General features: G+C 42.3%; 1 protein-coding gene across 1 annotated transcript in view; it reads left to right on the top strand.

The window, feature by feature from the left end:
• The window catches only part of c2cd3 (C2 domain containing 3 centriole elongation regulator), a 154,804-nt gene that overhangs the window by 44,549 nt on the left and 88,629 nt on the right, over positions 1 to 21,626 (top strand). The window contains exons 8-16 of the mRNA XM_085999470.1: positions 3,762 to 3,909; positions 5,514 to 5,695; positions 9,652 to 9,864; positions 11,100 to 11,215; positions 12,651 to 12,769; positions 14,569 to 14,703; positions 15,610 to 16,116; positions 16,620 to 16,771; positions 21,373 to 21,616. Of these exons, the coding sequence (XP_085855596.1) occupies positions 3,762 to 3,909; positions 5,514 to 5,695; positions 9,652 to 9,864; positions 11,100 to 11,215; positions 12,651 to 12,769; positions 14,569 to 14,703; positions 15,610 to 16,116; positions 16,620 to 16,771; positions 21,373 to 21,616 (1,816 nt within the window). The remainder of the gene's footprint in view (positions 1 to 3,761; positions 3,910 to 5,513; positions 5,696 to 9,651; positions 9,865 to 11,099; positions 11,216 to 12,650; positions 12,770 to 14,568; positions 14,704 to 15,609; positions 16,117 to 16,619; positions 16,772 to 21,372; positions 21,617 to 21,626) is intronic.

Genomic DNA, 21,626 nt, shown 5'->3' with positions numbered 1-21,626 from the left:
CTGCTTGGGCTCAAGTGGAGGAGGCTTACCCTCTTATTACGTCTATTGGTTGCGCAGCTCATGGGCTCAACCTGCTCCTCAAGGACATCATGGGTTTGAGAACCATGGAAACACTGTACAAGAGAGCCAAGCAAGTTGTTAAGTATGTCAGGGGAAAACTGGTATTTGCAGCAACCTACAACTCCAAGCAAACGACAAAGAACAAGAACACCACACTGAAGCTGCCCAACAACACTAGATGGGGTGGTGTTGTCATAATGTACAACAGCCTTCTGGAGGGTAAGGAGTCGCTGAAAGAAATGGCAATATCCCAGTCTGGGGATATGGAAACCACCATCAAGAAAATACTGCTGGATGATGTGTTTTGGGAGAGAGTGGTTAGCAGCCTTAAACTACTCTCACCAGTAGCATCTGCAATTGCTCAGATTGAAGGAGATGACGCTGTCTTGTCAGATGTTCTCGGGCTTTTTGCTGATTTAAAAGAACAAATCAGCATTGCCCTACCCACATCCCTGCTGCTCAAAGCAGAGGAGAAGGCAATTGTTCAATTCATACAGACGCATCAAGCCGATTCATGCTGCAGCATACATGCTGGACCCAAAGCATGTTGGGAGACCAATACTTTCTGGAGAACAGCTCAACAGCGCTTGCAGTGTGATTTCTACCCTCTCACGCCACCTCAATCTGGACGTGGGCAAAGTTCTGGGAAGTCTGGAAAAGTTCTCTACCAAGCAGATGGGATATGGGAATCATGCAAGCATATCAGTGCACATACCTGGTGGAAGGGACTTTGTGCATCCGAGGCCCTGTCACCATTGCATCGGTAATACTCCAAATCCCACCTTCATCAGCGGTCTCTGAACAAAACTGGTCACTTTTTGGGAATACGCATACAAAGGTGCGCAACAGGCTGACTAACGAGAGTGGAGAAACTGGTGGCTATCCGGGCGAACCTACAACTTATTGAGCCAGATACAGAAGTGTCCACCACACAGCTAGACCGACAGAGGAGGAAATGGACATGTCGGAGCCAGAGTATCAGGAGGAGCAATGATGAGTAGAAGACTCAGAAGACTCCTGAGTAGAAGACTCAAAGGGACAAAATAAGGACAAATTACAGGCTAAATAAGCTGACGCTCTTTTTATTTTATTTTAGATGGGTCTTTTTTGTGGGGGTTCAATAAAGTTCAAAATTATAACCTAAATAAAGTTTTGAAAGCCTGTTTTTATTTGTATGGAACAGTATGTCTATTTTGATGACAAAGATAATATAAGGGTCAGAGACAAAAACCATCAGTGTACAAAAAAACTCTAAATTCCCATGAAAAGTTTCCTCTTTTAAAAATTCCCAGAATTTTGCAACCCTAGGGAGGGGGGGTTTCAGCAAAAAGTGTTTGGGAATCTCTGATCAATGTTAACAGATTTTCTATCAATGCATGGTTCTGCAAGTATAATGTAAGCAAACATTTATGACTAATCCATCAATATGTGTGTAATATGTCCTTAAATATAAAGATACTTTAATTAGGAGTTCTTTGTTGTGTGAGACTTGTGCATGCAATGTAATGCTTAGATACACCGGGGTAGATTTGCAACTTGCCCCACAGGCGTGAAACTGGCATTGCGGATTGGCCACCCATCATAGAAACTGCCCAATTTTCAATTACATTGAAATCAATGGAAATTAAAATAGGGCAGTTTATATAACGAGTGACCAATCCACAACAGCAGTTTTATGCGCGGGCGGCAAGTGCAAAATCAACCTCACCATGTTTATGAAAGTGTTCAGGAATTCTTTTTTGAGATGGAGCAAAGCCGTGTATATTTTCAGCAATGCTCTAACAATCATAAACCTCTGCAAATAATTTGCAAAACAACTTTTTCTGAAAGCTAGTACCCCTTTAAGCAAAGTATATCTTCGACAGTATATATGAATTTCTAAATTGAATGAAAAAATCTATTTGTGGCATGTGCAGCATTTGAGGCACAGAGGTTGGTTTGTGAACAATTATGAGGATCCCCAATCACTATTTGTACCAATATATTACAGGAAACTTTCTGGTATCCGGCACTGACGGGACCGAGCTGTTGCCGTCCCATCAAAACTGCCGGACAAACCAGCGCTAATGTTAAAACATACGGAGTAGCAACAAACCCTGTTGCTTAGCAACAGCCTCAAAACAGTCGGCGTAGCTGCAAGCACCTCTGTAGCTAAGCAACAGCTTCAGCTAGACCTTGCAGAGCCACGACTGGGGAAAAAAAAGCAACGAGAAGTAAAAAAAACTTATCTGAACCGACTCCTGAATTTTGCCGGTGGATAGAGTATTCCGGAGATTTAACCTCCGGATAAACAAAAGTTTCCTGTATTTTCTTTAGGAATATGATTGATTCATTGAGAAAAATGTAAAAAAAGAGATGTCTGAGCTACCTTTTAAGAAAAAAATGTCAGTTTTGTGTTTGATTTTAGGGGATTATCAGTGTAGAGCCTGTGCCACACGCACACTGAAATTGTGAGTGATGTCATCACTGCCAGTGTTTGCAAGCTGATTATTTTTTGTTAACAAAATGTACAGTGCAAATCAGATTCATTTATCAGCACCGAAGCCAGTGACTGAATCAACATTGATTGTTGCACGTTCTGTTGTATAAGAATCGGGACAGTCTTTCTAGCTTTTCTTTTCTTGAATCAAATACACTTGAAGAGTTGACAATCAGTTTCATATTGTCATTTTAACTGGCTGATCATAATACTCATCTATGTTTTCCAGTGTAGGTGAAATTGCTCTAAATCTCATCCTTGTTTTCAAATCCCTCCATGGCCTCGCCCTTCCCTATCTCTGTAATCTCCTTCAGCACCCCCCAACCCCCGAGATATCTGCATTCCTCTAATTCTGCTCTCTTCAGCATCCCTGATTTATAACTGCTCAACCATTGGTGGCCGTGCCCTCTGTTGCCTAGGCCCGAAGCTCTGGAATTCCCTGCCTAAACCTCTCCGCCTCTTTCCTTCTTTAAGACGCTCCTTAAAACCTACCTCTTTGACCAAGCTTTTGGTCACCTGCCCTAATTTATCCTTATGTGGCTCGGTGTCCCAAAAAAAATTTTGTCTTCTAATCTTCCACTTTCTAGACTGAACCAGTAATGTTTTCAGTTCCCATACCATCCATGTGGCCTCTGAATGAGACTGCAATTTGTGCTGAATTAGATGCTGTTTTGCTGCTGTGATCTGATGCTCAGTAGGCAATGCATTGAGACTACCCAGATTCAATTCACATGTACATTGAAGGGCAGTTGTAGCACCCTTCCTAGTTTGAATGGCTTAGTACCAGGAGAATTATTGACTTACTGAGACAGCAAAGTAGTCAGAGTTTTTATTAGAAATGCACTTGAGCTAGTGGGTTTATCAATCCTTGGGGAGCATATACAAGCATGAATCTTTTTTTAAATAAAAGAAAAATGATTTAAAATGATTAGATAGTTGTGTGGATATGTAGATATGCCAGAGATTAAATACAGTAGCGCTATTCATCCCTAATTCCCACCCCCACCTCTGTCTTTCCACGACTCTCCTTTGAGACTCTGCTTAAAACTCTTTGACCAAGCTTTTGACTCCATATCCATTTTTTCTCTTACACTTCTGTGTAATGTTTGTTGTTGGGCTGTTTTTCTACATTAAAGGTGCTATATAAATGCAAGATGTTGTATATTGGTAATACGCAGTGTACTGTACGGATATTACAATCTTCTCTCTTTTTTGTCTACAGTACTGACTCTATCCCTCTCCATTACTGGGATGGTATGGGCTCCCCTCCAGAGTCCCTGTCTGCAGCAAGTAGTGTTTTTGATGAAAGTGAACTAAATGATCCTCATTATGACCAGAGCCTGCTGGAAAACCTTTTCTACAAGAACCCTGTGAGTCATATCAGTGCGGAGATCCCAGGAGTTACTGCAAGCTAACTAGTGCTAGCATGTTATGATTTAGCCGTGGCTTATAATAAACCATGGATGAATTTGTTATGTACCATAAAGCTGAGTTTTACACTGCAATGCAAAATGCTTTGGGATATTTAAAAATGGTTTGTTCCCATCTTTATGCTGTTGTCCGTGCATCTCACTATTTCCTCTGTCTAAGAGGGTGGTCAATCAACTGCTGCCTGGTTTCTATCAATTCCATAGAACAGACTCCTAGAAGGTGCACTAGAGCAGGAGTTGTTTTGTGTGATGTATAAAGCTAATGTACAGAGGACACATCTTTATGGTACTGAGAGCTGGACCCTGATAAAGATGCAAAGGCTTCATGCTTTTCGAGCATGCTGCTATGGAACATTGGGTACCAGTTGAGAGGACAGAAGGACCAACATTTAAAGAAAGAATAGGAATGGTCTTTGTGCAGCAACAGAGTGTTCGAGCAACAAGATTGTGATGGGTAGAGCACATGTGCCAGTGGTTAAAGGTTGATACTCTTAGAAGGTGGGAAACTGACCAAGTGGAAGCCCAGAAGCTGAGGTAGTGATACTGTACAGAGCTCTTGAATACTGGAACGGAAGAGTTACTTTATGGACATATAGTTACGGTTGCTGGTGGAGAGGACTGCTTACTGTTGAGGGCTTGTGACTTCTGTGGCCAACCCGCTGATGATCACTCACTGAACTCTTCTTAGCTGGCAAAAATAGACCGAAAAAACAACAGAGCTGTAAGTTTTGCAGGAATGAGACTTCTTTAAATAACTGCATAACTGAAATAACATGTAGCACCAAGCTATATTACAATTGTTTCATTTATCTGAAGTTTGCAAAAACATTTTTTTACATCAGGAAAGGTAAAGAGTAGTTAACTGAACTGTGTACTCTTCAGGGAGGTGTTCGATGCATCTCCATGCACACAGCCAATTGAAGGGCAAAATCTTTCCACTGGTCTCGGAGACTAGATGATACCAATGTTCTGGCTGTCTAGTGTGGATTTGGTCCGTAACAACAAACTTAGTCAGGGTATTTACATGGTGCTGTTCAATGTTGATATGCATGGCATTTAATTTGTATTTTTATTGTGAAATGGAAATAGTGCAATCATCAAGACTATTGGAAGCCTGGTTGTCCAGCAGAGATGTATTTTGACGTGACTAACAATGTACATTTTATTATTTTAAAGAATTTGAGGTATTCTGAGCTCACATGCCACCAACTACAGCACAGTATGTCATGCACTAATGTACTGCAGCACCAAAATCAACCCAAACTCTTAAACTGAGCATTCCTGTTATCTGATTTGTCTGAAATGATACTGAGTACAATTAATGTAGTATTGAATGAGCTTGGTAATGTTCCCAGTAATCTTTAATTTCCGTTCCTAATTAAAAATGCAAAATGGCTGTTACTGAATTTTATGCAAATTTTACACACCTAAAATAGCTGGCTTTTGGTGTCCAGTGAAATGCAGTACAGTATAGTGTAGCCCTAAATCAGTCCTTCACCCATATTAATTTGATTTCTAATCCATTTGTTCTTATTTGTGTGTAGAAATCTGAAAGTAGCATAAGTGATTTTACTAGTGAAGATGAGGAGTTGGATACCTCCAGGAAAAAACCGAGGACGCAGTCCCTTTGCAAAGCTGATGCCCATAACCAGCACAGACTGCCCCATCATGCATCAGATCACACTGTTACTGATTTGAATCAAAATGAGGCAGGAAAGAATGTCAGGTAATATACTATTTTAGCAACATATTTAATGACAGTAAACATAATATTATATACATACTTGGTGAGTAGAAACCGGGTAGTTTAAAAATGTGGTTTTGTATTGGCTAACAAAAGAAATTAAGGATAGTATTAGATCCAAAGAGGAGTCATATAAAGTTGCCAGAAAAAGTAGCAAGCCTGAGGATTGGGCGCAGTTTAGAGTTCAGCAAAAAGGGACCAAGAGATTGATTAAGAGGGGAAAAATAGAGCATGAGAGTAAACTTGCAAGGAACATAAAAGCGGACTGTAAAAGCTTCTACAAGTATGTAAAAAGAAAAAAGTTAGTGAAGACTATTATAGGTCCCTTACAGTCAGAAACGGGAGAATTTATAATGGGGGACAAGGAAATGGCAGAGCAATTAAACAAACACTTTGGTTCTGTCTTCACAGAAGAGGACACACATAACTTCCTGGAAATGCTAGGGAACCATGGGTCTAGTGAGGAGGAGGAATTAAAGGAAATTAGTATTAGTAAAAAAAAGTGTGCTGGAGAAATTAATGGGACTGAAAGCCGATAAATCCCCAGGGCCTGATCCGCATCCCAGAGTACTAAAAGAGGTAGCCATGGAAATAGTGGATGCATTGGTTGTCATCATCCAAAATTCTGTAGATTATGGAACAGTTCCTGCAGATTGGAGGGTAGCAAATGTAACCCCACTATTTAAAAAAAGGAGGGAGCGAGAAAACTGGGAACTACAGTTAGCCTAGCATCAGTAGTAGGGAAAATGCTAGAGTCTATTATAAAGGATGTGATAATGGGACACTTACAAAATATTAACAGGATTAGACAAAGTCAACATGGATTTATGAAAGGGAAATCGTGTTTGACAAACCTACTGGACTTTTTTGAGGATGTAACTGGTAGAATAGATGAGGGAGAACCAGTGGATGTGGTGTATTTGGATTTTCAGAAGGCCTTTGATAAAGTCCCACATAAGAGGTTAGTGTGCAAAATTAAAGCACATGGGATTAGGGGTAATATACTGGCATGGATTGAAAATTGGTTAACAGACAGGAAATAGAGAGTAGAAATAAATGGGTCTTTTTTGGGATGGCAGGTGGTGACTCGTGGGGTACCGCAGGGATCAGTGCTTGGGCCCCAGCTATTCACAATACAGTAAACTCTTGTTTAAACGCCGCTTAATCATCTGGAATACTTTAATAACCGGCAAAATAGATAACCGGTAATCTTGCCGAATCCATCCAGCACTCGTTTTGCTGAGTCAGAGTCTCCCGCGGTGGCTGTTAGTCAGTGGTTTTTATTTTTTTTTGTTTAAAAATTGCCTTGGTATGTATACCTCTGTTATCCAGATTTTTTTCATCAACCGGCACCATCCTGGTCCCATGGGTGCCAGATAAGAAAGAGTTTACTGTATATATCAATGATTTGAATGAGGGAACCAAACGTAATATTTCCAAGTTTGCTGACGACACGAAACTTGGTGGGATTGTGAGTTGTGAGGAGGATGCAAAGAGGCTTCAAGGGGATATAGACAAGTTGAGTGAGTGGGCAAATATATGGCAGATGCAGTATAACATGGATAAATGTGAAGTTATCCACTTTGGTAGGAAAAACAGAAAGGCAGAGTATTATTTAAATGGTGATAGATTGGGAAATGTTGATGTACAGAGGGACCTGGGTGTCCTTGTACACCAGTCACTGAAAGCAAACATGCAGGTGCAGCAAGCAGTTAGGAAGGCAAATGGTATGTTGGCCTTCATTGCAAGAGGATTTGAGTACAGGAGCAAGGATGTCTTACTACATTTATACAGGGCCTTGGTGAGACCACACCTGGAGTACTGTGTGCAGTTTTGGTCTCCTTACCTAAGAAAGGATATACTTGCCATAGAGGGAGTGCAGCGAAGGTTCACCAGACTGATTCCTGAGATGGCAGGACCGTCTTATGAGGAGAGATTGGGTCGACTCGGCCTGTATTCACTCGAGTTTAGAAGAATGAGAGGGGATTTCATTGAAACGTATAAAATTCTGACAGGGCTAGACAGACTGGATGCAGGGAGGATGTTTCCCCTGGCTGGGGGTCACAGTCTCAGGATACGGGGTAGGACATTTAGGACTGAGATGAGGAGAAATTTCTTCACGTAGAGGATGGTGAACCTGTGGAATTCTCTACCACAGAAAGCTGTGGAGGCCAAGCCACTGAATATATTTAAGAAGGAGATAGATAGATTTCTAGACACAAAAGGCATCAAGAGGTATGGGGAGAGAGCAGGAATATGGTATTGCGATAGAGGATCAGCCATGATCATATTGAATGGCGGAGCAGGCTCGAAGGGCCGCATGGCCTACTCCTGCTCCTATTTTTCTATGCTTCTATGTATGAATCTCTTCAAAGGTCTACTTGCCAGAATCTGTTTGAATCGATGACCGGAATTGCATTTTGCTTAGATGGCTCGGTCAGCACAATGTTTTATAAAAAAATCTTTTTTTAAATCGCGTGCATTCCTTGTTGATGACCTTTTCATTGAATGTAAAGCTGCCTGACTACCTGCCACGCAGCAGTGCTATGCAGGTTCCTTTCTTTTGTGATTTGCAACTTATCTTTGATATTTAACCATTCCTTATCATTAGTATTTTGTGATTAAAAATTCAGTCAAATTCACTCTCTCATCCTGTTGAAAAGGAACTGGATAAATATTTGAAAAGGCAGAATATAAAAGAATATGGGGAAAGGGCAAGGAAATGGAATGAGAGTAGGTGTATTTAGTTGAAAAGCTAGAATCCGCACTGACATGATGTGCCGAATGGTGGCCTCTGGTGCTGTAATTTTCATGATTCTATGAAATACTTGTGTAATGGGGTTCGGAAGGGTAGTTCCATTCGTTTGCAGAAAAGTAGTTCCTTTGAATTATCTTGTATTCCGAGCTAGATGCACCGAAGATGAAAGTAACTAATGCTGGTTGACTAAGTTGGTCTAAAACAGTGACTTCTGTGTGAGCAAGTAGAGCTGCTCCTGTGTACAACAATCAATAGCTCATCATTGGAGCAGCACTAGGTATGAGCTAAAACCCAAATTGAGAGCAAGTCAAAATACGTTACATGATTTAGAGAAAATACAGATGGAGAGCATTTTTTAACTGAGATATTCTCCCTGCGCTATCTTCTGATGTATCAATATTGGCCTGTCTTCCAGTAGAGTTTGTATTTATATTGCACTACTTCTGTAATGATTCTGAGGAGCTGAATAGTACTTCAGTTTTTTCACCATTTCTAATTTTACATCCTTTAATGTTACTACATAAATGTTGAATTGTAATCAGAACCATCAGAGAGATAATATGCATATGTAAAACTTGAATTTTACCATTTTCCCTATTTGTATTTATACTTTCTGTATTTGCCGATTCGTCACTGCTCTTCAAAGTAATCTCTGACATTCTTGAGCAACATAAGTTACTATGTAAATACAAGTCATTAAAAAAAAAATTAATAGTGCTTTCCCCCCATTTTTCTCCCTCTTTTCCCCACCCCCTTCAAAAGGTGGTGAATTGGGCTGGCATAAATTGGAAATGTACCGAGGATATGGAGGATAGGTGGGGTTAGATGAACCAAAGGTCTTCTCTTGCTTGAAGCTGTTACTATGTAACCTCTTGGTACTGCACCAACTGGTCAATCTTCATGTACAAGCCAGTGTTTGCTTTGTGACAGTTGGTAGTGGGAATTCTGGCTTTCCCTTCCCTCCTGGGGATTTGTAGTACACTCACAGCCACCTCAGTTAAAACTAGTTAACTCATACACAAGGGATTGTATCCGGACCCCTCCTGGTCAATATAGCTCAGTGTTACATCATGCATTTATATACTAGGATAATCTGCCCTTTATAGAGACTTTGCAATGACTTGGCTTTTATGAGTTGCATGTGTTTAATAGTTTCTTAACTATATATTCTTACCTACAGTTCCTATCCTGTGCAAGAAGGTCCTCTACTACATGAAGAACAGGAGATGCAAGCTATTGAGTTGAGTGTAGATAGACTAACCCTGCTGGGTCGCATTTACCTGGCCCGTGTCATCATTGAAACGCTAAAACTTCCTCCAGACAGCGCACAAACAACACCAAAACAAAAAGGCAGCAGAGGAAAGCCACCTCGACCTGTCCCAGGAAGAAAATGGTAAATTCTGAAATGTCACAGCATGTGCAATTCTTATGTTTGCTTCTAATATGAAAAATATATATTTATGGCTCAGTAGAGTATTGTTATTGTCCTTGCAATGTCAGATTGGCTCATTTGCTAGTGCTTTTGCCTCTGAGTCGGAAGGTGTGGCTTCAATCCTCGTGTGAATACATAATCTAGACCGTCACTTCAGTGTATTACTGAGGGAGTGCTGCATGGTCATAGCTGCAGTCTTTTGGTGGTGGAGGGAGTGGATGTTTAAGGTGGTGGATGGGCTGCCGATCAAATGGACTGCTTTGTCCTGGATGGTATCGAGCTTCTTGAGTGTTGCTGCTGCACCCATCCAGGTAAGTGGAGAGGATTCTATCACACTCCTGACTTGTGCCCTGTAGGTGGTGGAGAGGCTTTGGGGAGTAAGGAGGCGAGCCATGTGGTGCAGATTCCCCAGCCTCTGATCTGATCTAGTAGCCACAGCATTTATATTTGTCGGTCCAGTTAAGCTTCTGGTCAGTGGTGACTCCCAGGATATTGATGGTGGGGATTTGGTGATGGTACTGCCACTGTATTTTAAGGGGAGGTGGTTAGACTCTCTCTTGTTGGAGATGGCCATTGCTTGGCATTTGTGTGACCTGAGAATGTGAAAACTACTATATAAATGTAAGTTCTTTCTTTCACACCATTTCAGGGGTAGGTTAAATCTTAGAATAGGCTGGCCCCATGACTTGCCTACCATTATTACTGTATAAATGCATTAGATTCTTAACCGGCGTACCTTAATTTTGTGTTTCTGTCTTATTAACATTTATGGATTGCTTTACCAGTCTCGCTTGCATTGTATGCTGAAGGGATGAAACAGTGGGTGGGGGGGGGCTCTACTTACACTACCACAAGAGATTGAGTTTTTTGGTGGGATGTAAAAGCAGTGAGGCCTACTGCATCCCTGGACAAAAAATTGTGGGAATATATATTTGCAGATATTAATTTATTTTGTATTTTGGGAGCCAAGAAATATTTGTATAGATTTTGTTACTTTTAGGGAAAATGTGATTTTTTTTCTCCCCTTAATATTTGTTGTACAATAATATATTATCTATCTTCTATTGGTTCAGGAGCAATTAAAATGTAAATTTATTTTTAATTTTGAATTTTAAATATTAATCTTGACTTAATTTGGAGAAGAATAACATATTTTTCCAAGAATTAAATTCCAATTCCTTTTTTCCTGTCCTCAGCACTTACTTTGTTGAGTATCATTTTCCCGTGGCCACATCTTCAAGAGGAGAAGCCAGAGGCATTTCCATGGCATCTGAAATTACACGGGTAGCTTCCAGCAAAGTTACAAAAGAAGGTAGGAGGGATAGACAAAAATCTTTGTGGAGCATTTAATTAAAAAAAGAGTGGTTAACATTGTATCACAGGCTGCTTAGTACCGATGTTTTTGTCTTCCGGCGATTTCCTGATCTCGGCCATGTCATCTGAAGGCGCTGATAAATGAGACCAGGAACTTATTCCGACATCCTTCTCTACAAGAAAATATGAAGTGAATGTCCCTGAGCTAGACTTCCACATTTCTTTGTGGCCGTCTCAAAATTGGCAGAGGCCACATTGCCTGCCTTGCTGGCTGGAGAATGGTATGCACTTCGAGAGACCTCAAGAGTAGGATAAAATGTTTAAAAGGTCTTTTTAAAAAAGATAGTGTGGGAGACTACAGTCTCCCGCGTAAAGAAATAGGCAACACAGCGAGCTACAAGAAATAGGTCTTTACTCCAACTCTCACAATACAGTACTGAATTCGTAAAGCCTGCGAACCTGTGATGACTCACGGATTGGTCACCTGCTGGAACCTGATTGGTTTTCCTTCTCTCAGCAGCAGGCAAGTCTGAACATGCCTTATTCCTCTCAGCTTGCAACTGTCTTGCGGGGGGAGGGGAATACAGCAGTTAAAAGGGGATTATACAGGTTTATCTACATACACAGTGTTTCCCCAATGTGGCAACGCCACAATAGGAACATCAATAACCTATATATGAGGTGCAGTACAGTAAACTGTGGTAAGTCAATGGTATATGTCACAGTATAAGACTAATGATTTTAAGTGCTATTTTACTTTTCCATATTTCTATTTGATTGCAGGCTCTCTAAAGAGAGCCTTCAGAGTAGTCAGCTGAAATTTAAATGTGTGCTTCCTGAGGCTGTTGGAACTTGTTTGGGTTACGAGGAGGTGGAAGAAAAGCTGTCCTGGAATAGCTCTTGCGAACCTCCTGCTGGGTGGAACCAAGGAATTCTTGGTTTGCATGATGGAGGCAACACTGTGGTAATTGCAGGGAATGTAAGGCTTGGTGGTCAACTGAGCGGCACTTGACAGTGGCCAAGCAGAAAGCTGCTGCTCAACTGCCCTAAGCTGTGCGAAAGAGTAATAGTGGCAGGAGCTAACAGCTGACATTTAAGGAGGAATTTTTAGAAAGAAGGCATATAAGTACCTTTTTTATTCATTCATGGGGTGTGGGCATGGCTGGCAAGGCCAGCATTTATTGCCATCCCTAATTGTCCTTATGAAGGTGGTGGTGAGCCGTCTTCTTGAACCGCTGCAGTCCGTGTGGTGAAGGCACTCCCACAGTGCTGTTAGGGAGGGAGTTCCAGGATTTTGACCCAGCGACCATGAAGTAACGGGGATGTATTTCCAAGTCAGGATGGTGAGTGACTTGGAGCAGAACTTGCAGGTGGTGATGTTCCCATGATATAAATACTGATTTTTATAATCAATTGTTTTCTATTTTCTACAGTTGTGAAGTTCCAGCAGCGTTTTGTTTTTCCTATCTGTTTTGGTGGTTTAATGATCGAGCGTTGGTGGAACTCAAATCTTGTGTTCAGCATTTACTCCAGGAAGAGTACACAGAAAAAGGTTAGAGTTTAACTACTTTTTAAAGATACTTGATAATGTAAATATTTGACATGTTTTTCCTGAAAAAAATGTTGTTGACCTAGTATTCAGTTATTTAAACCAAACTAATTTCAAATTCACTCCATAATCAATAATAACTTGAAGTGGTTAAAGTTTTGTACTTTGCCAAGGACCATAATTTGGGTTGCCAACCCTTCCAGATTGTTCTGGACTCTCTCTAAATTAAAGATTAATCTCTTGGACAACGGCTGCGAGCAACCTGGGAGAAAAATCAATGTTGATCGATTCCGCCTCCCCTTCCCCAGTCTCTGATTAACAGCTGCATCTTCCAAACCCACCCCTCTGCCTGCTGCCACTCCTCGATGACCAATCTGATTACGGAATGGCATCCGAGTGGTGGGCACAGAGAGGGACAAATCACGACCAGTGAGGTGTTGTGAAGGTAGAATTATCTTCGACATTCAAAGTTTTTATACTTCATTTTGTTTTTTGAAAACCTGCAAAAAATGTTTTTTTTAAATCTTTTGCTTTCTAAGTTTAATTGAAAAACAAGGGTCTTGAGAAAAAGAAAAAATTGTCATCAGAGCGGTACCAGCTCAGTATCCAATCAGTTCACATCCCTATTTTGACTGACAATGATATCACATCAGGCTGCGACCACAATTTGATTGACAGTAGGTTCATCCAATCAGCTAATGCTCTTACTGTGAGGTGTTGTGAATGTAGAATTCTCTCTGACATTCAAGGTTTTTATACTTAATTTTGTTTTTTGAAAACTTTTTTTTATCTTTTGCTTTCTAAGTTTAATTGGAAAAACAAGCATCTTGAGAAATCTTGTCGTTCTACATCGTTGTTTGCCAATATTGTTGCCCATTTTATCTTCCCAAGTTCTATTCTCAGCCCCTCAATCAGCTTTTCTCCAATCTATTAACCTGGTTTTTGTCATACTTATGTCCTTCTCTATTATCATCTTAAAGCGTATTATATTCTGGTCACTATTGCCTTTATGTTCCCCTATGTTAACTACCCAATCACCCAATGGAGGCAGAACAGTTTGAAGTAGTAGGTCATGTCATGGAACCTCCCAGAATAGGTCTAACCACAGTTGGTGACCTTAACTGTAATACCTGTTTGTGTGATCACGAAGAGCAGTGCGGTTGGTAGCCCCATTCTTTTCAGGAAATCATCCAGTCCTGAGATTTGCCATTAAATTTGGGCCTCCTCTTTTTAGGCCAGTGGAAACATGTGGCTGTTAGCAGAAGGATGGGAATGGACATGCTATTCCAGTGAGTTATATTTAGGACCTTGGAAGGCAGTTCATAGCTCTCCTCTACCTACAATTGGAATGTTTGGGGTTCAAAGTAGTCATTTCAACCTAAATCGTGATTAAATGTGTACTTTGGAGCAGATTTTTTCTTTTTCCAATGAATAAAACTTAGTACAGTATGTGTGACATTCTTTTTTGTTCTCTGCTCACCTGATCACCTTTGGCCATGCACATCTTAATGTCAAGAGAATGGGTCTGAATTGCTTTCGGGCCTTTGCCATGCTACTTGAAGCTGGCCACAAGGAGGCATACGTGAGCAGTCCAGGAACCAGATTCTTTCTGATTTCCTCTCCCTGAAAACAGAACAAATTCTTTCTGATGTACACACGATTACAAAAAGATGGATTTTTAAAATGCACAAATAACATTGTACAGTTATTGCAATAAATGTTTTAATAATGTATATAATAACTTTTTGTGAAATTATTTGTTCAAGTAATTCTAACCTCATTTTTTTTTTCCCCCACTGAAGCCCATTTTGATTGGCACAGCTTGTCTTGCACTTCGAGCCATCATTCAATCAGATTTGTTAAGTATAACCAGTGAATTGCCTGTGGAAATGGTGTGCGACAATAAAGGAAAGCAGCAACAGATTGGTCCTTTAAAGGTAAACATTAGAAATAAAGATAGCAAATTGTGCAGTAGTTGATAGGGAACATTGAAGGATGAGGCGCAGGTCACCTGTATGCATGCTTGGTTGATGAATAGTATGACGTGGAGAGAAGGAAAAAAATGCATTCAAAGGCCGAAAAAAAAAAAAAAAAAAAATGCATCCAAAAAGACTAAGAGAAATAAAGAATATAGTTTGTGATGTTTAGTAACACTCGGCATTTCTTTTTTAATTTTAGTAATTTTAATACAAAATCAGTTATTTTGTGCTTTTGTTGTTTTGAACTGCTTTTAACTGTTAAATTCTATCCATCGTCTAATTTAATATTAATTTTTGTCAGGAAGAAAAACAGTTTGTGAATTTGCCCAATGACTCAGCTGGCTAATGCCGTGACTAGCTGAGCTGTACAGACCAGAAAGGTCTCTGGCTCGAATTCCGGTCTGCACTGAATTAGCTGATCTCTAATTGGTTGCAGTGAGAATGCTAAAATCGGCCTTCGTGCCCCTTGGTTAGGGAGGGACAAATTAGCCAGGGTTCCTGCTCCTGATTGCCATTCAGTGGCGGCCCCTGTTTGAACTGCATGTTTGTGGATATTAGGTGAGGACAAAATCAGAGTTGGGTGTGATGCCCTCTCAGATAAAATAGCCGACCAATACTCACATCTAGGCTCCCGTAAAGGATGGCCGTTTTGGCAAGGAATGTTCTGGAGGATGACTGGTGCCCATGGAATTGTACCCCAGCAAAGAGTCAATTTCCGGAGAGGGGAAGGGAGAAAATGTGGCCGAACAAAGGAAGGGAAAATTAACACAGGAGCCTCAAAGGTTTATTGAGTTAGATTGAATTTATCACGGTCTAATCTCCTTTTCCCTTGCATTAAAAGTCATAACTTTGTTTGTACTGTAGGTGTCTGTGGAGCTTGCAGCTGACAACAAAGATTTTACCAGTGCTAATGCCAGATTAGCTGCTTCTCCGAAGGCTTCTTATGCTGTATCCAGCCCCGGACCAAAGTTGCTACCGGAACACAAACGTGTTGATGTGTGTCCGATAGGTCCCCTCCCAGTTGGTCTTCAAGCCCCTGAATCACCCAGTAAAAGAAATATCGAAGCTCGGTTGAAACAAAGTCATATGAAGGACGTACCCAGAATTTACCACACAGACCATCCCCATCCCTCCTCTGTACCCGCAGTGCAAAGTTTAATAGGACATTTCAATTCTTCAGTCGAGGAAGAAGAGGGCTTCTTATTGCATGTTCTCCTGATGGTACCTGATGGAAAGGACTTTGTCATGGGAGATGGCAGTATCCAACGACAGTGCAATACCTACCTAAAATGTAAGCTTTTCAGCACAGATGAGGCAACCAGGTCCCCGGTTAGCTGGAGCACAACCCGCCCAATTTTTAACTTTTCACTGGTAAGATTTTATTTTTAGAGATTCAACAAGTAATAATGGACTATATATGCTGACATTTTGAATAAGGCATTAAGAAGAGATTCTTGTTTTATAATTGCTATAAAATGGCCAGCAGGGAAAAGGAGAATGTGTGCTGGGGATGGGGGAAGAGAAAAAGTGGGTGAGCACAACTTCTGATTACTGTAAAAGGATTTCAGTATTAACCTTAAAAAAAAAAAAGCCATACTAGTGCTTAGTGTGATATATTTATTTTAAACTAGCATTATCAATGCAGCTACTGCATGGTACAGTGGTCATCATTTACAGAAATGTAATTGCACCTTCTGCAGCTCATGACCATTTAAAAGTGAGGAGTGTAAGAAATAAAAATTAGCCCATGAAAATAGTTTGAACAATCCAGCCTATGACATAAACTGTACTTCATCATTATTGAGGAATTGCATTTTACTTTCAAAACTATCTCAAGTATTAGGTATGCTAAGATCTTTCATTCTTTTTACCAGGTTGCTCCAATCACATTGACTCCCAGATTACTAGAGAGGATGAAGAATAACATGATGATTATAGAGATCTGGAATAAAGTGACTAACACAGGGCAGGAGAAGCTACTTGGCCTTGTGAAGCTCCCTCTTCATCAATTTTACATATCTTTTAGGTAAATGGCATTCACCAGATGAAATGGTGTATTTGTTCAATGCACCACCCATAATGTTATTTCGACACATTGGCCTAGAAATTCAGCCACGCAGCACCCATTTCTCAGGCACTAAACTGCCTCCTAAGCCACCGATATGGCAGGCAGGAAGCGCACGCTCGTTACAAGCTGGCAGGCAGGAAGCGCACGCTCATTACAAGCTGGCAGGCAGGAAGCGCACGCTCGTTACAAGCTGGCAGGCAGGAAGCGCACGCTCGTTACAAGCTGGCAGGCAGGAAGCGCACGCTCATTACAAGCTGGCAGGCAGGAAGCGCACGCTCATTACAAGCTGGCAGGCAGGAAGCGCACGCTCATTACAAGCTGGAAGTGTGCTGCCCGTCACATTGGTAAATGCCAAAAAATCTGTGTGCAGTGCCCATGCCTGAAACAAGCATTAGGTATTCAAATATGCAAATAAAGGGCTTAATGCCTTTTTGAGGCCCCCCACTGCAAGTTTGGTTTACCCTGAGGCAACCAGCGCCAGTGCTGGCTGCACTCATGAAAACCAGGTCTACACGTAGCCTAACAGGAGGTCCTATAGAGACCAGCTGGTAAATCGCAACCAATGTGGTAAGTTTTTAAAATATACTTTCCTGAATGTGGAGCCCGAAGGAGCAGGAGTACCCCTCCCGACACCATGTTCAAAGAATGTGGGCCACTGCTCTTTCCTACCACCTTTACTACCCCCCCCCACCCCATCGCCACCACCTTCCTGACCCGATCGCCCCCTCCCGGTTGCTCCCCTCATCACCTACCTGAGGGCAGCTGCTGGCGTCACAGTGGCCCAATCGTCAATCACGCTTCACTAGCGAGCTGCCTGATGCTGTTGCCGTTTCAATGGTAATGAGTCCCAAGGCCCAATATCAAGTGCAAAAATATTCCCCTCTGTGCCTCTTCCTGCTGATAATTGCCCCATTTGAGTCATTATTTGTAAGCTGGAGTGAAGCAGGTTCCATCAGACGTTTGGCCATTAGTGGTCTGCAGAATCTCCTTTGAATGGGACTACGATGAAACAGGAATGGGTATAAGCTCTAGTAGATGATCAGTTAGCTTAGAAACATAATTTTGTAATGGACCATTCAAAATTGTATAACTTCTATATGCACAGTATATTTTTAACAACTTCAAATAATGCATTTAATTATCAGGAGTAAACTTAAGGATTACCTGTGTGGTGGTGACCTAATAAACAACAGCCAAAATGGGTTCACAAGGGGACATTGCTGCCTGACCAACCTCCTTGACCTTTTTGATTCAGTAGACTGTGGAAAGCCCTGTGATGTGGTGTACCTAGAATTCCAAAACACATTTGATGAAGGCCTCTAGTTAATCTCAAAAAGGGGAGATTCAGTGTGAAATTTGGGAATGCATAAGAAATTGACTTGAGGGTAGAAAGCACAATTGGGACAGATCATACAACACTAGTACTGGAGAACTGAGCCCTCGGGTTAAACGCCTCACTTTTCCTTTTGTGAGTGATTGCTTCACAGGTTTTTTTGACTAAGCTTTTGGTTAAGTGATTCATTTTGCTGTAGAACTTTAGTCATGAACGAAGTGATTTGAATAATCAAGGGTGATAGCAGCCACTTTTCTACTTGTGTCGGAGCAAGTCCAAATTTGTTCAGGCTACTCCTGTTCTTTGGAAAAAGTATGTTGTATCCAAATTTACAACTTGGTCATAACCACAATCAACATTGTGCTCTATTTTCAAAACATTTAGGGGGGAAAAATTGGGTTGATTTGCGCCTCTCGTTGGCGCCCCCAGGGGCGCTAACGGGACGCAAATCCCCTAGCGCCTGGGTGTGGCGCTGCTAACTCCTCCCGTGAAGTTCAGCGGGAGATTAGCAGCGGCGATAGCCGGTAGCGCCCTGCGGCGCTGCGCTGCCGGCGATGACGTCATCACCGCATGCAGCGGCCCACTTGAATCCTGGCCACGAACTTCCCTTGTGCCCCCTGACCTATCGTCGGATGATGTGTCCGACAGGATCAGGGGGCATTTTTGCACCGGTGGCGGCAGTACTTAAAGGGCAGGAGTCGGGTGGCCATTTTTATTTTGGCTGACTGCCAGTACCTGTCCCCTTTCCCTTTTTTTTCAGGGTGCCGTCCGCGATCGCTCAGTCCGACACTCTTGAGTGCCGGGCTGTTTTCACGGCTCCCTAGTGGTCTAGCAGGGCCCCCGTGCCGCAACGCTTAGCCCCTCCTTTAATCAGGGAAGGAGGCCAGCAATGACGCGGCGCTACAAGCTGCCACGCGTGGCACTGTTGCACATAGCGCCGCGAACTTCAGTGGTAGCACCCCAAGCAGGTGGAGCGCTTCCAGTACTGAATATCCGGCAGAGGGGCGCTAACTTTTTTGGGGCGCTTTGTTCCCCCTTCGGGTTTTAAATCTTTAATCATGCAATGAGGTTTTAACATTATGTATTTGTGCACATTCTTTCCACTATGCAAATATACAAACTATGGCTGGAATTTTCTTCGGCGTGGCGAGTTGAGGGCGGCAGGGGTCTGAGGCGGGCAGGAAACCTGGGAGGCTGGGTTTCCCGCAAGCCCCGCGGACTTTACCAGCAGGGCCTAATTTGAATGTGAGGCCTCAGTTTTCTTGAGAGGCTGGCTGGCTGCGGGCGGGTAGGCCTCAGTTGCAAGGGTTCAGTGAGGCGGGCGGTCGGCAATCGGCGGATAGGGAGATCGGCAGCGGGGTGGGGTTGCAGGTTTGGCACGGGATTGGGGAGGCCGGGATTCGGCGAGGGGGGAGGTCGGGGATCGGCAGGCAACTGGGGGTGGCGGAGGGGGGCAAGGATTTGGGGGTGGCGGAGGATCGGGGGCGGCCTCATCGTTTTGGGGGGGAAGGGGTGGAGGGGAGGGCCTGGGAGGCTGATCGGAGGCCTCGTGGGGGCGGGGGGTCTCCGATCGCTGGGGTGAGCTAGACAGGGACACTGGATCCAGTAGGTAGGTTTAAATCCACTTACCTCCTGGATGCAGCCGTCCCCACCTCTTTAACAGCTGGGTTTCATGAATTGTGTGAAACCCATCCTCGGGCAGTTAAATTAAAAATGGACGGGGGAAAAACAATATTTAAATTACCTGGGAGTGGGTTGTCACCCGCCCCCTTCCTGCCTCTGGCAAAACCAGAAGTTTGCGGATTGGAGGCGGATCAGTCGGGAATCCCATTTTTAACAATTTAACTGCCCCCACGCTCCAAAACCACTTTTTTTGTGGGTAAATTATAGTCTATGTCAATCGGGTTATGCACTAAGTTTTTAGTTTTCTTTTCTAACTTCTCAATTGGGAGAAAAGTATCTTGTAATTTTTTTTAAACTTTTTCTCCTCTGCCAATTTTCTTCTCCCTGTCCCATTAAAGTATAGCAATGTTACTGAATTCTTCAAAAGTCACATAGTCTGACAATATTGCAAAAGCAAAATACTGCGGATGCTGGAAATCTAAAATAAAAACAGAAAATGCTGGAAATATTCAGCAGGTCAGGCAGCACCTGTGGAGAGAGAAACAGAGTTAACGTTTCAGGTCGATGACCCTTCGTCAGAACTGGCTTTCTTTTTAAAAGCAGGAAACGGCACCGATACAGTCATCAGTGTACCGGAAAACAAGGTGAGGGAGGGGACCTGACTAGGACTGGAACAAAGAATGTTCCACATATCCCACGAAAAGGCAGGCAGGTTCCCATAGCTACACCTTTAATTTGGAGGAAGTGAGTAGAGTCAAAGGAGAAGTTGTTCAATGTGAGAACAAGTTCAGCCAGACGGAGGAGGGTGGTGGTGGATGGGGACTGGTTGGGCCTCTGTTCAAGGAAGAGGCGGAGCGCCCTCTGGCCATCCTGGTGGGGGATGGAGGTGTAGAGAGATTGGATGTCCAGTTCTGACGAAGGGTCATCGACCTAAAACATTAACTCTGTTTCTCTCTCCACAGATGCTGCCTGACCTCCTGAGTATGTCCAGCATTTTCTGTTTTTATTTTTAGTCTGACAATATGTTGTGCGCAATGATAAATCTTTTTGGCATAAGTCTAGAATACATACCAAAAAGGCTGGAGTGAAATTTGGGAAGCAACTGTTTAGCCTCTTGTGAGAATGGACCCTCTTCAGGCAAGCGCATAGAATTTACCATAGACTGTAAGGATGTTGGGTCATGCTCTTCATTACTCACGCAATGAGTTCCCAATCCGAGTAAAAGAAATGTCAACTAGCTGCTCGGTGTTGGCATGAAAACAGAGAAATGGCCGTAGGGAGCAGGAGGAAGTCGGCATAGCTGGAGAAAAGTCATTTAAAAATGTAATTAAAACATTTGATATAATTACAGTTCCTGTGAAAGCTTGAGATTTGATTGAAATGGGAGATTATTTTCATGGATAGATCCTTGTGTTAAAATTGTACCCATTGAATATCTGGTTCGTAAAGCTTTGGTGTTTACAAGCTTCCAAGATCTTTTTTATTTAACGAAGTTTGGTTTATGAAAGCTAACAGATTTGCTTACAAACAAAAAGTAATTAATTGAAGCTGTGGGCATTTTCCATTTGAGACGTTGATTTTTTTTTTGTTTGTAAATCAAAAGGGACCCCAAGATTTCTCATTTACTGCTGCAAGCTCAATATCCCGTGGTTGCTGTGGACAGCTACATGCCAATGATGGATGTTTTCACAGGCAGTCAAAGGGGCAGCCTTCGAGTTCTACTAGCAATGGGAGAAGCGGACCAAATAGTAGCACTTCAGAGACTAAAAAATGAGGAGGGAACATCGGTCGCTGGTTTCCAGCGGATACCTCATTTCCTGGATCACGTGCCGTCGGTTCCATCAAAGGTTTGTGATT

The sequence above is a fragment of the Somniosus microcephalus genome, chromosome 10, assembly GCF_052327205.1.
Source record: "Somniosus microcephalus isolate GS21.2 chromosome 10, FLI_Smic_1.0, whole genome shotgun sequence".
Lineage (NCBI taxonomy): Eukaryota > Metazoa > Chordata > Chondrichthyes > Squaliformes > Somniosidae > Somniosus > Somniosus microcephalus.
This window is presented reverse-complemented; position numbering and strand designations above follow the sequence as displayed.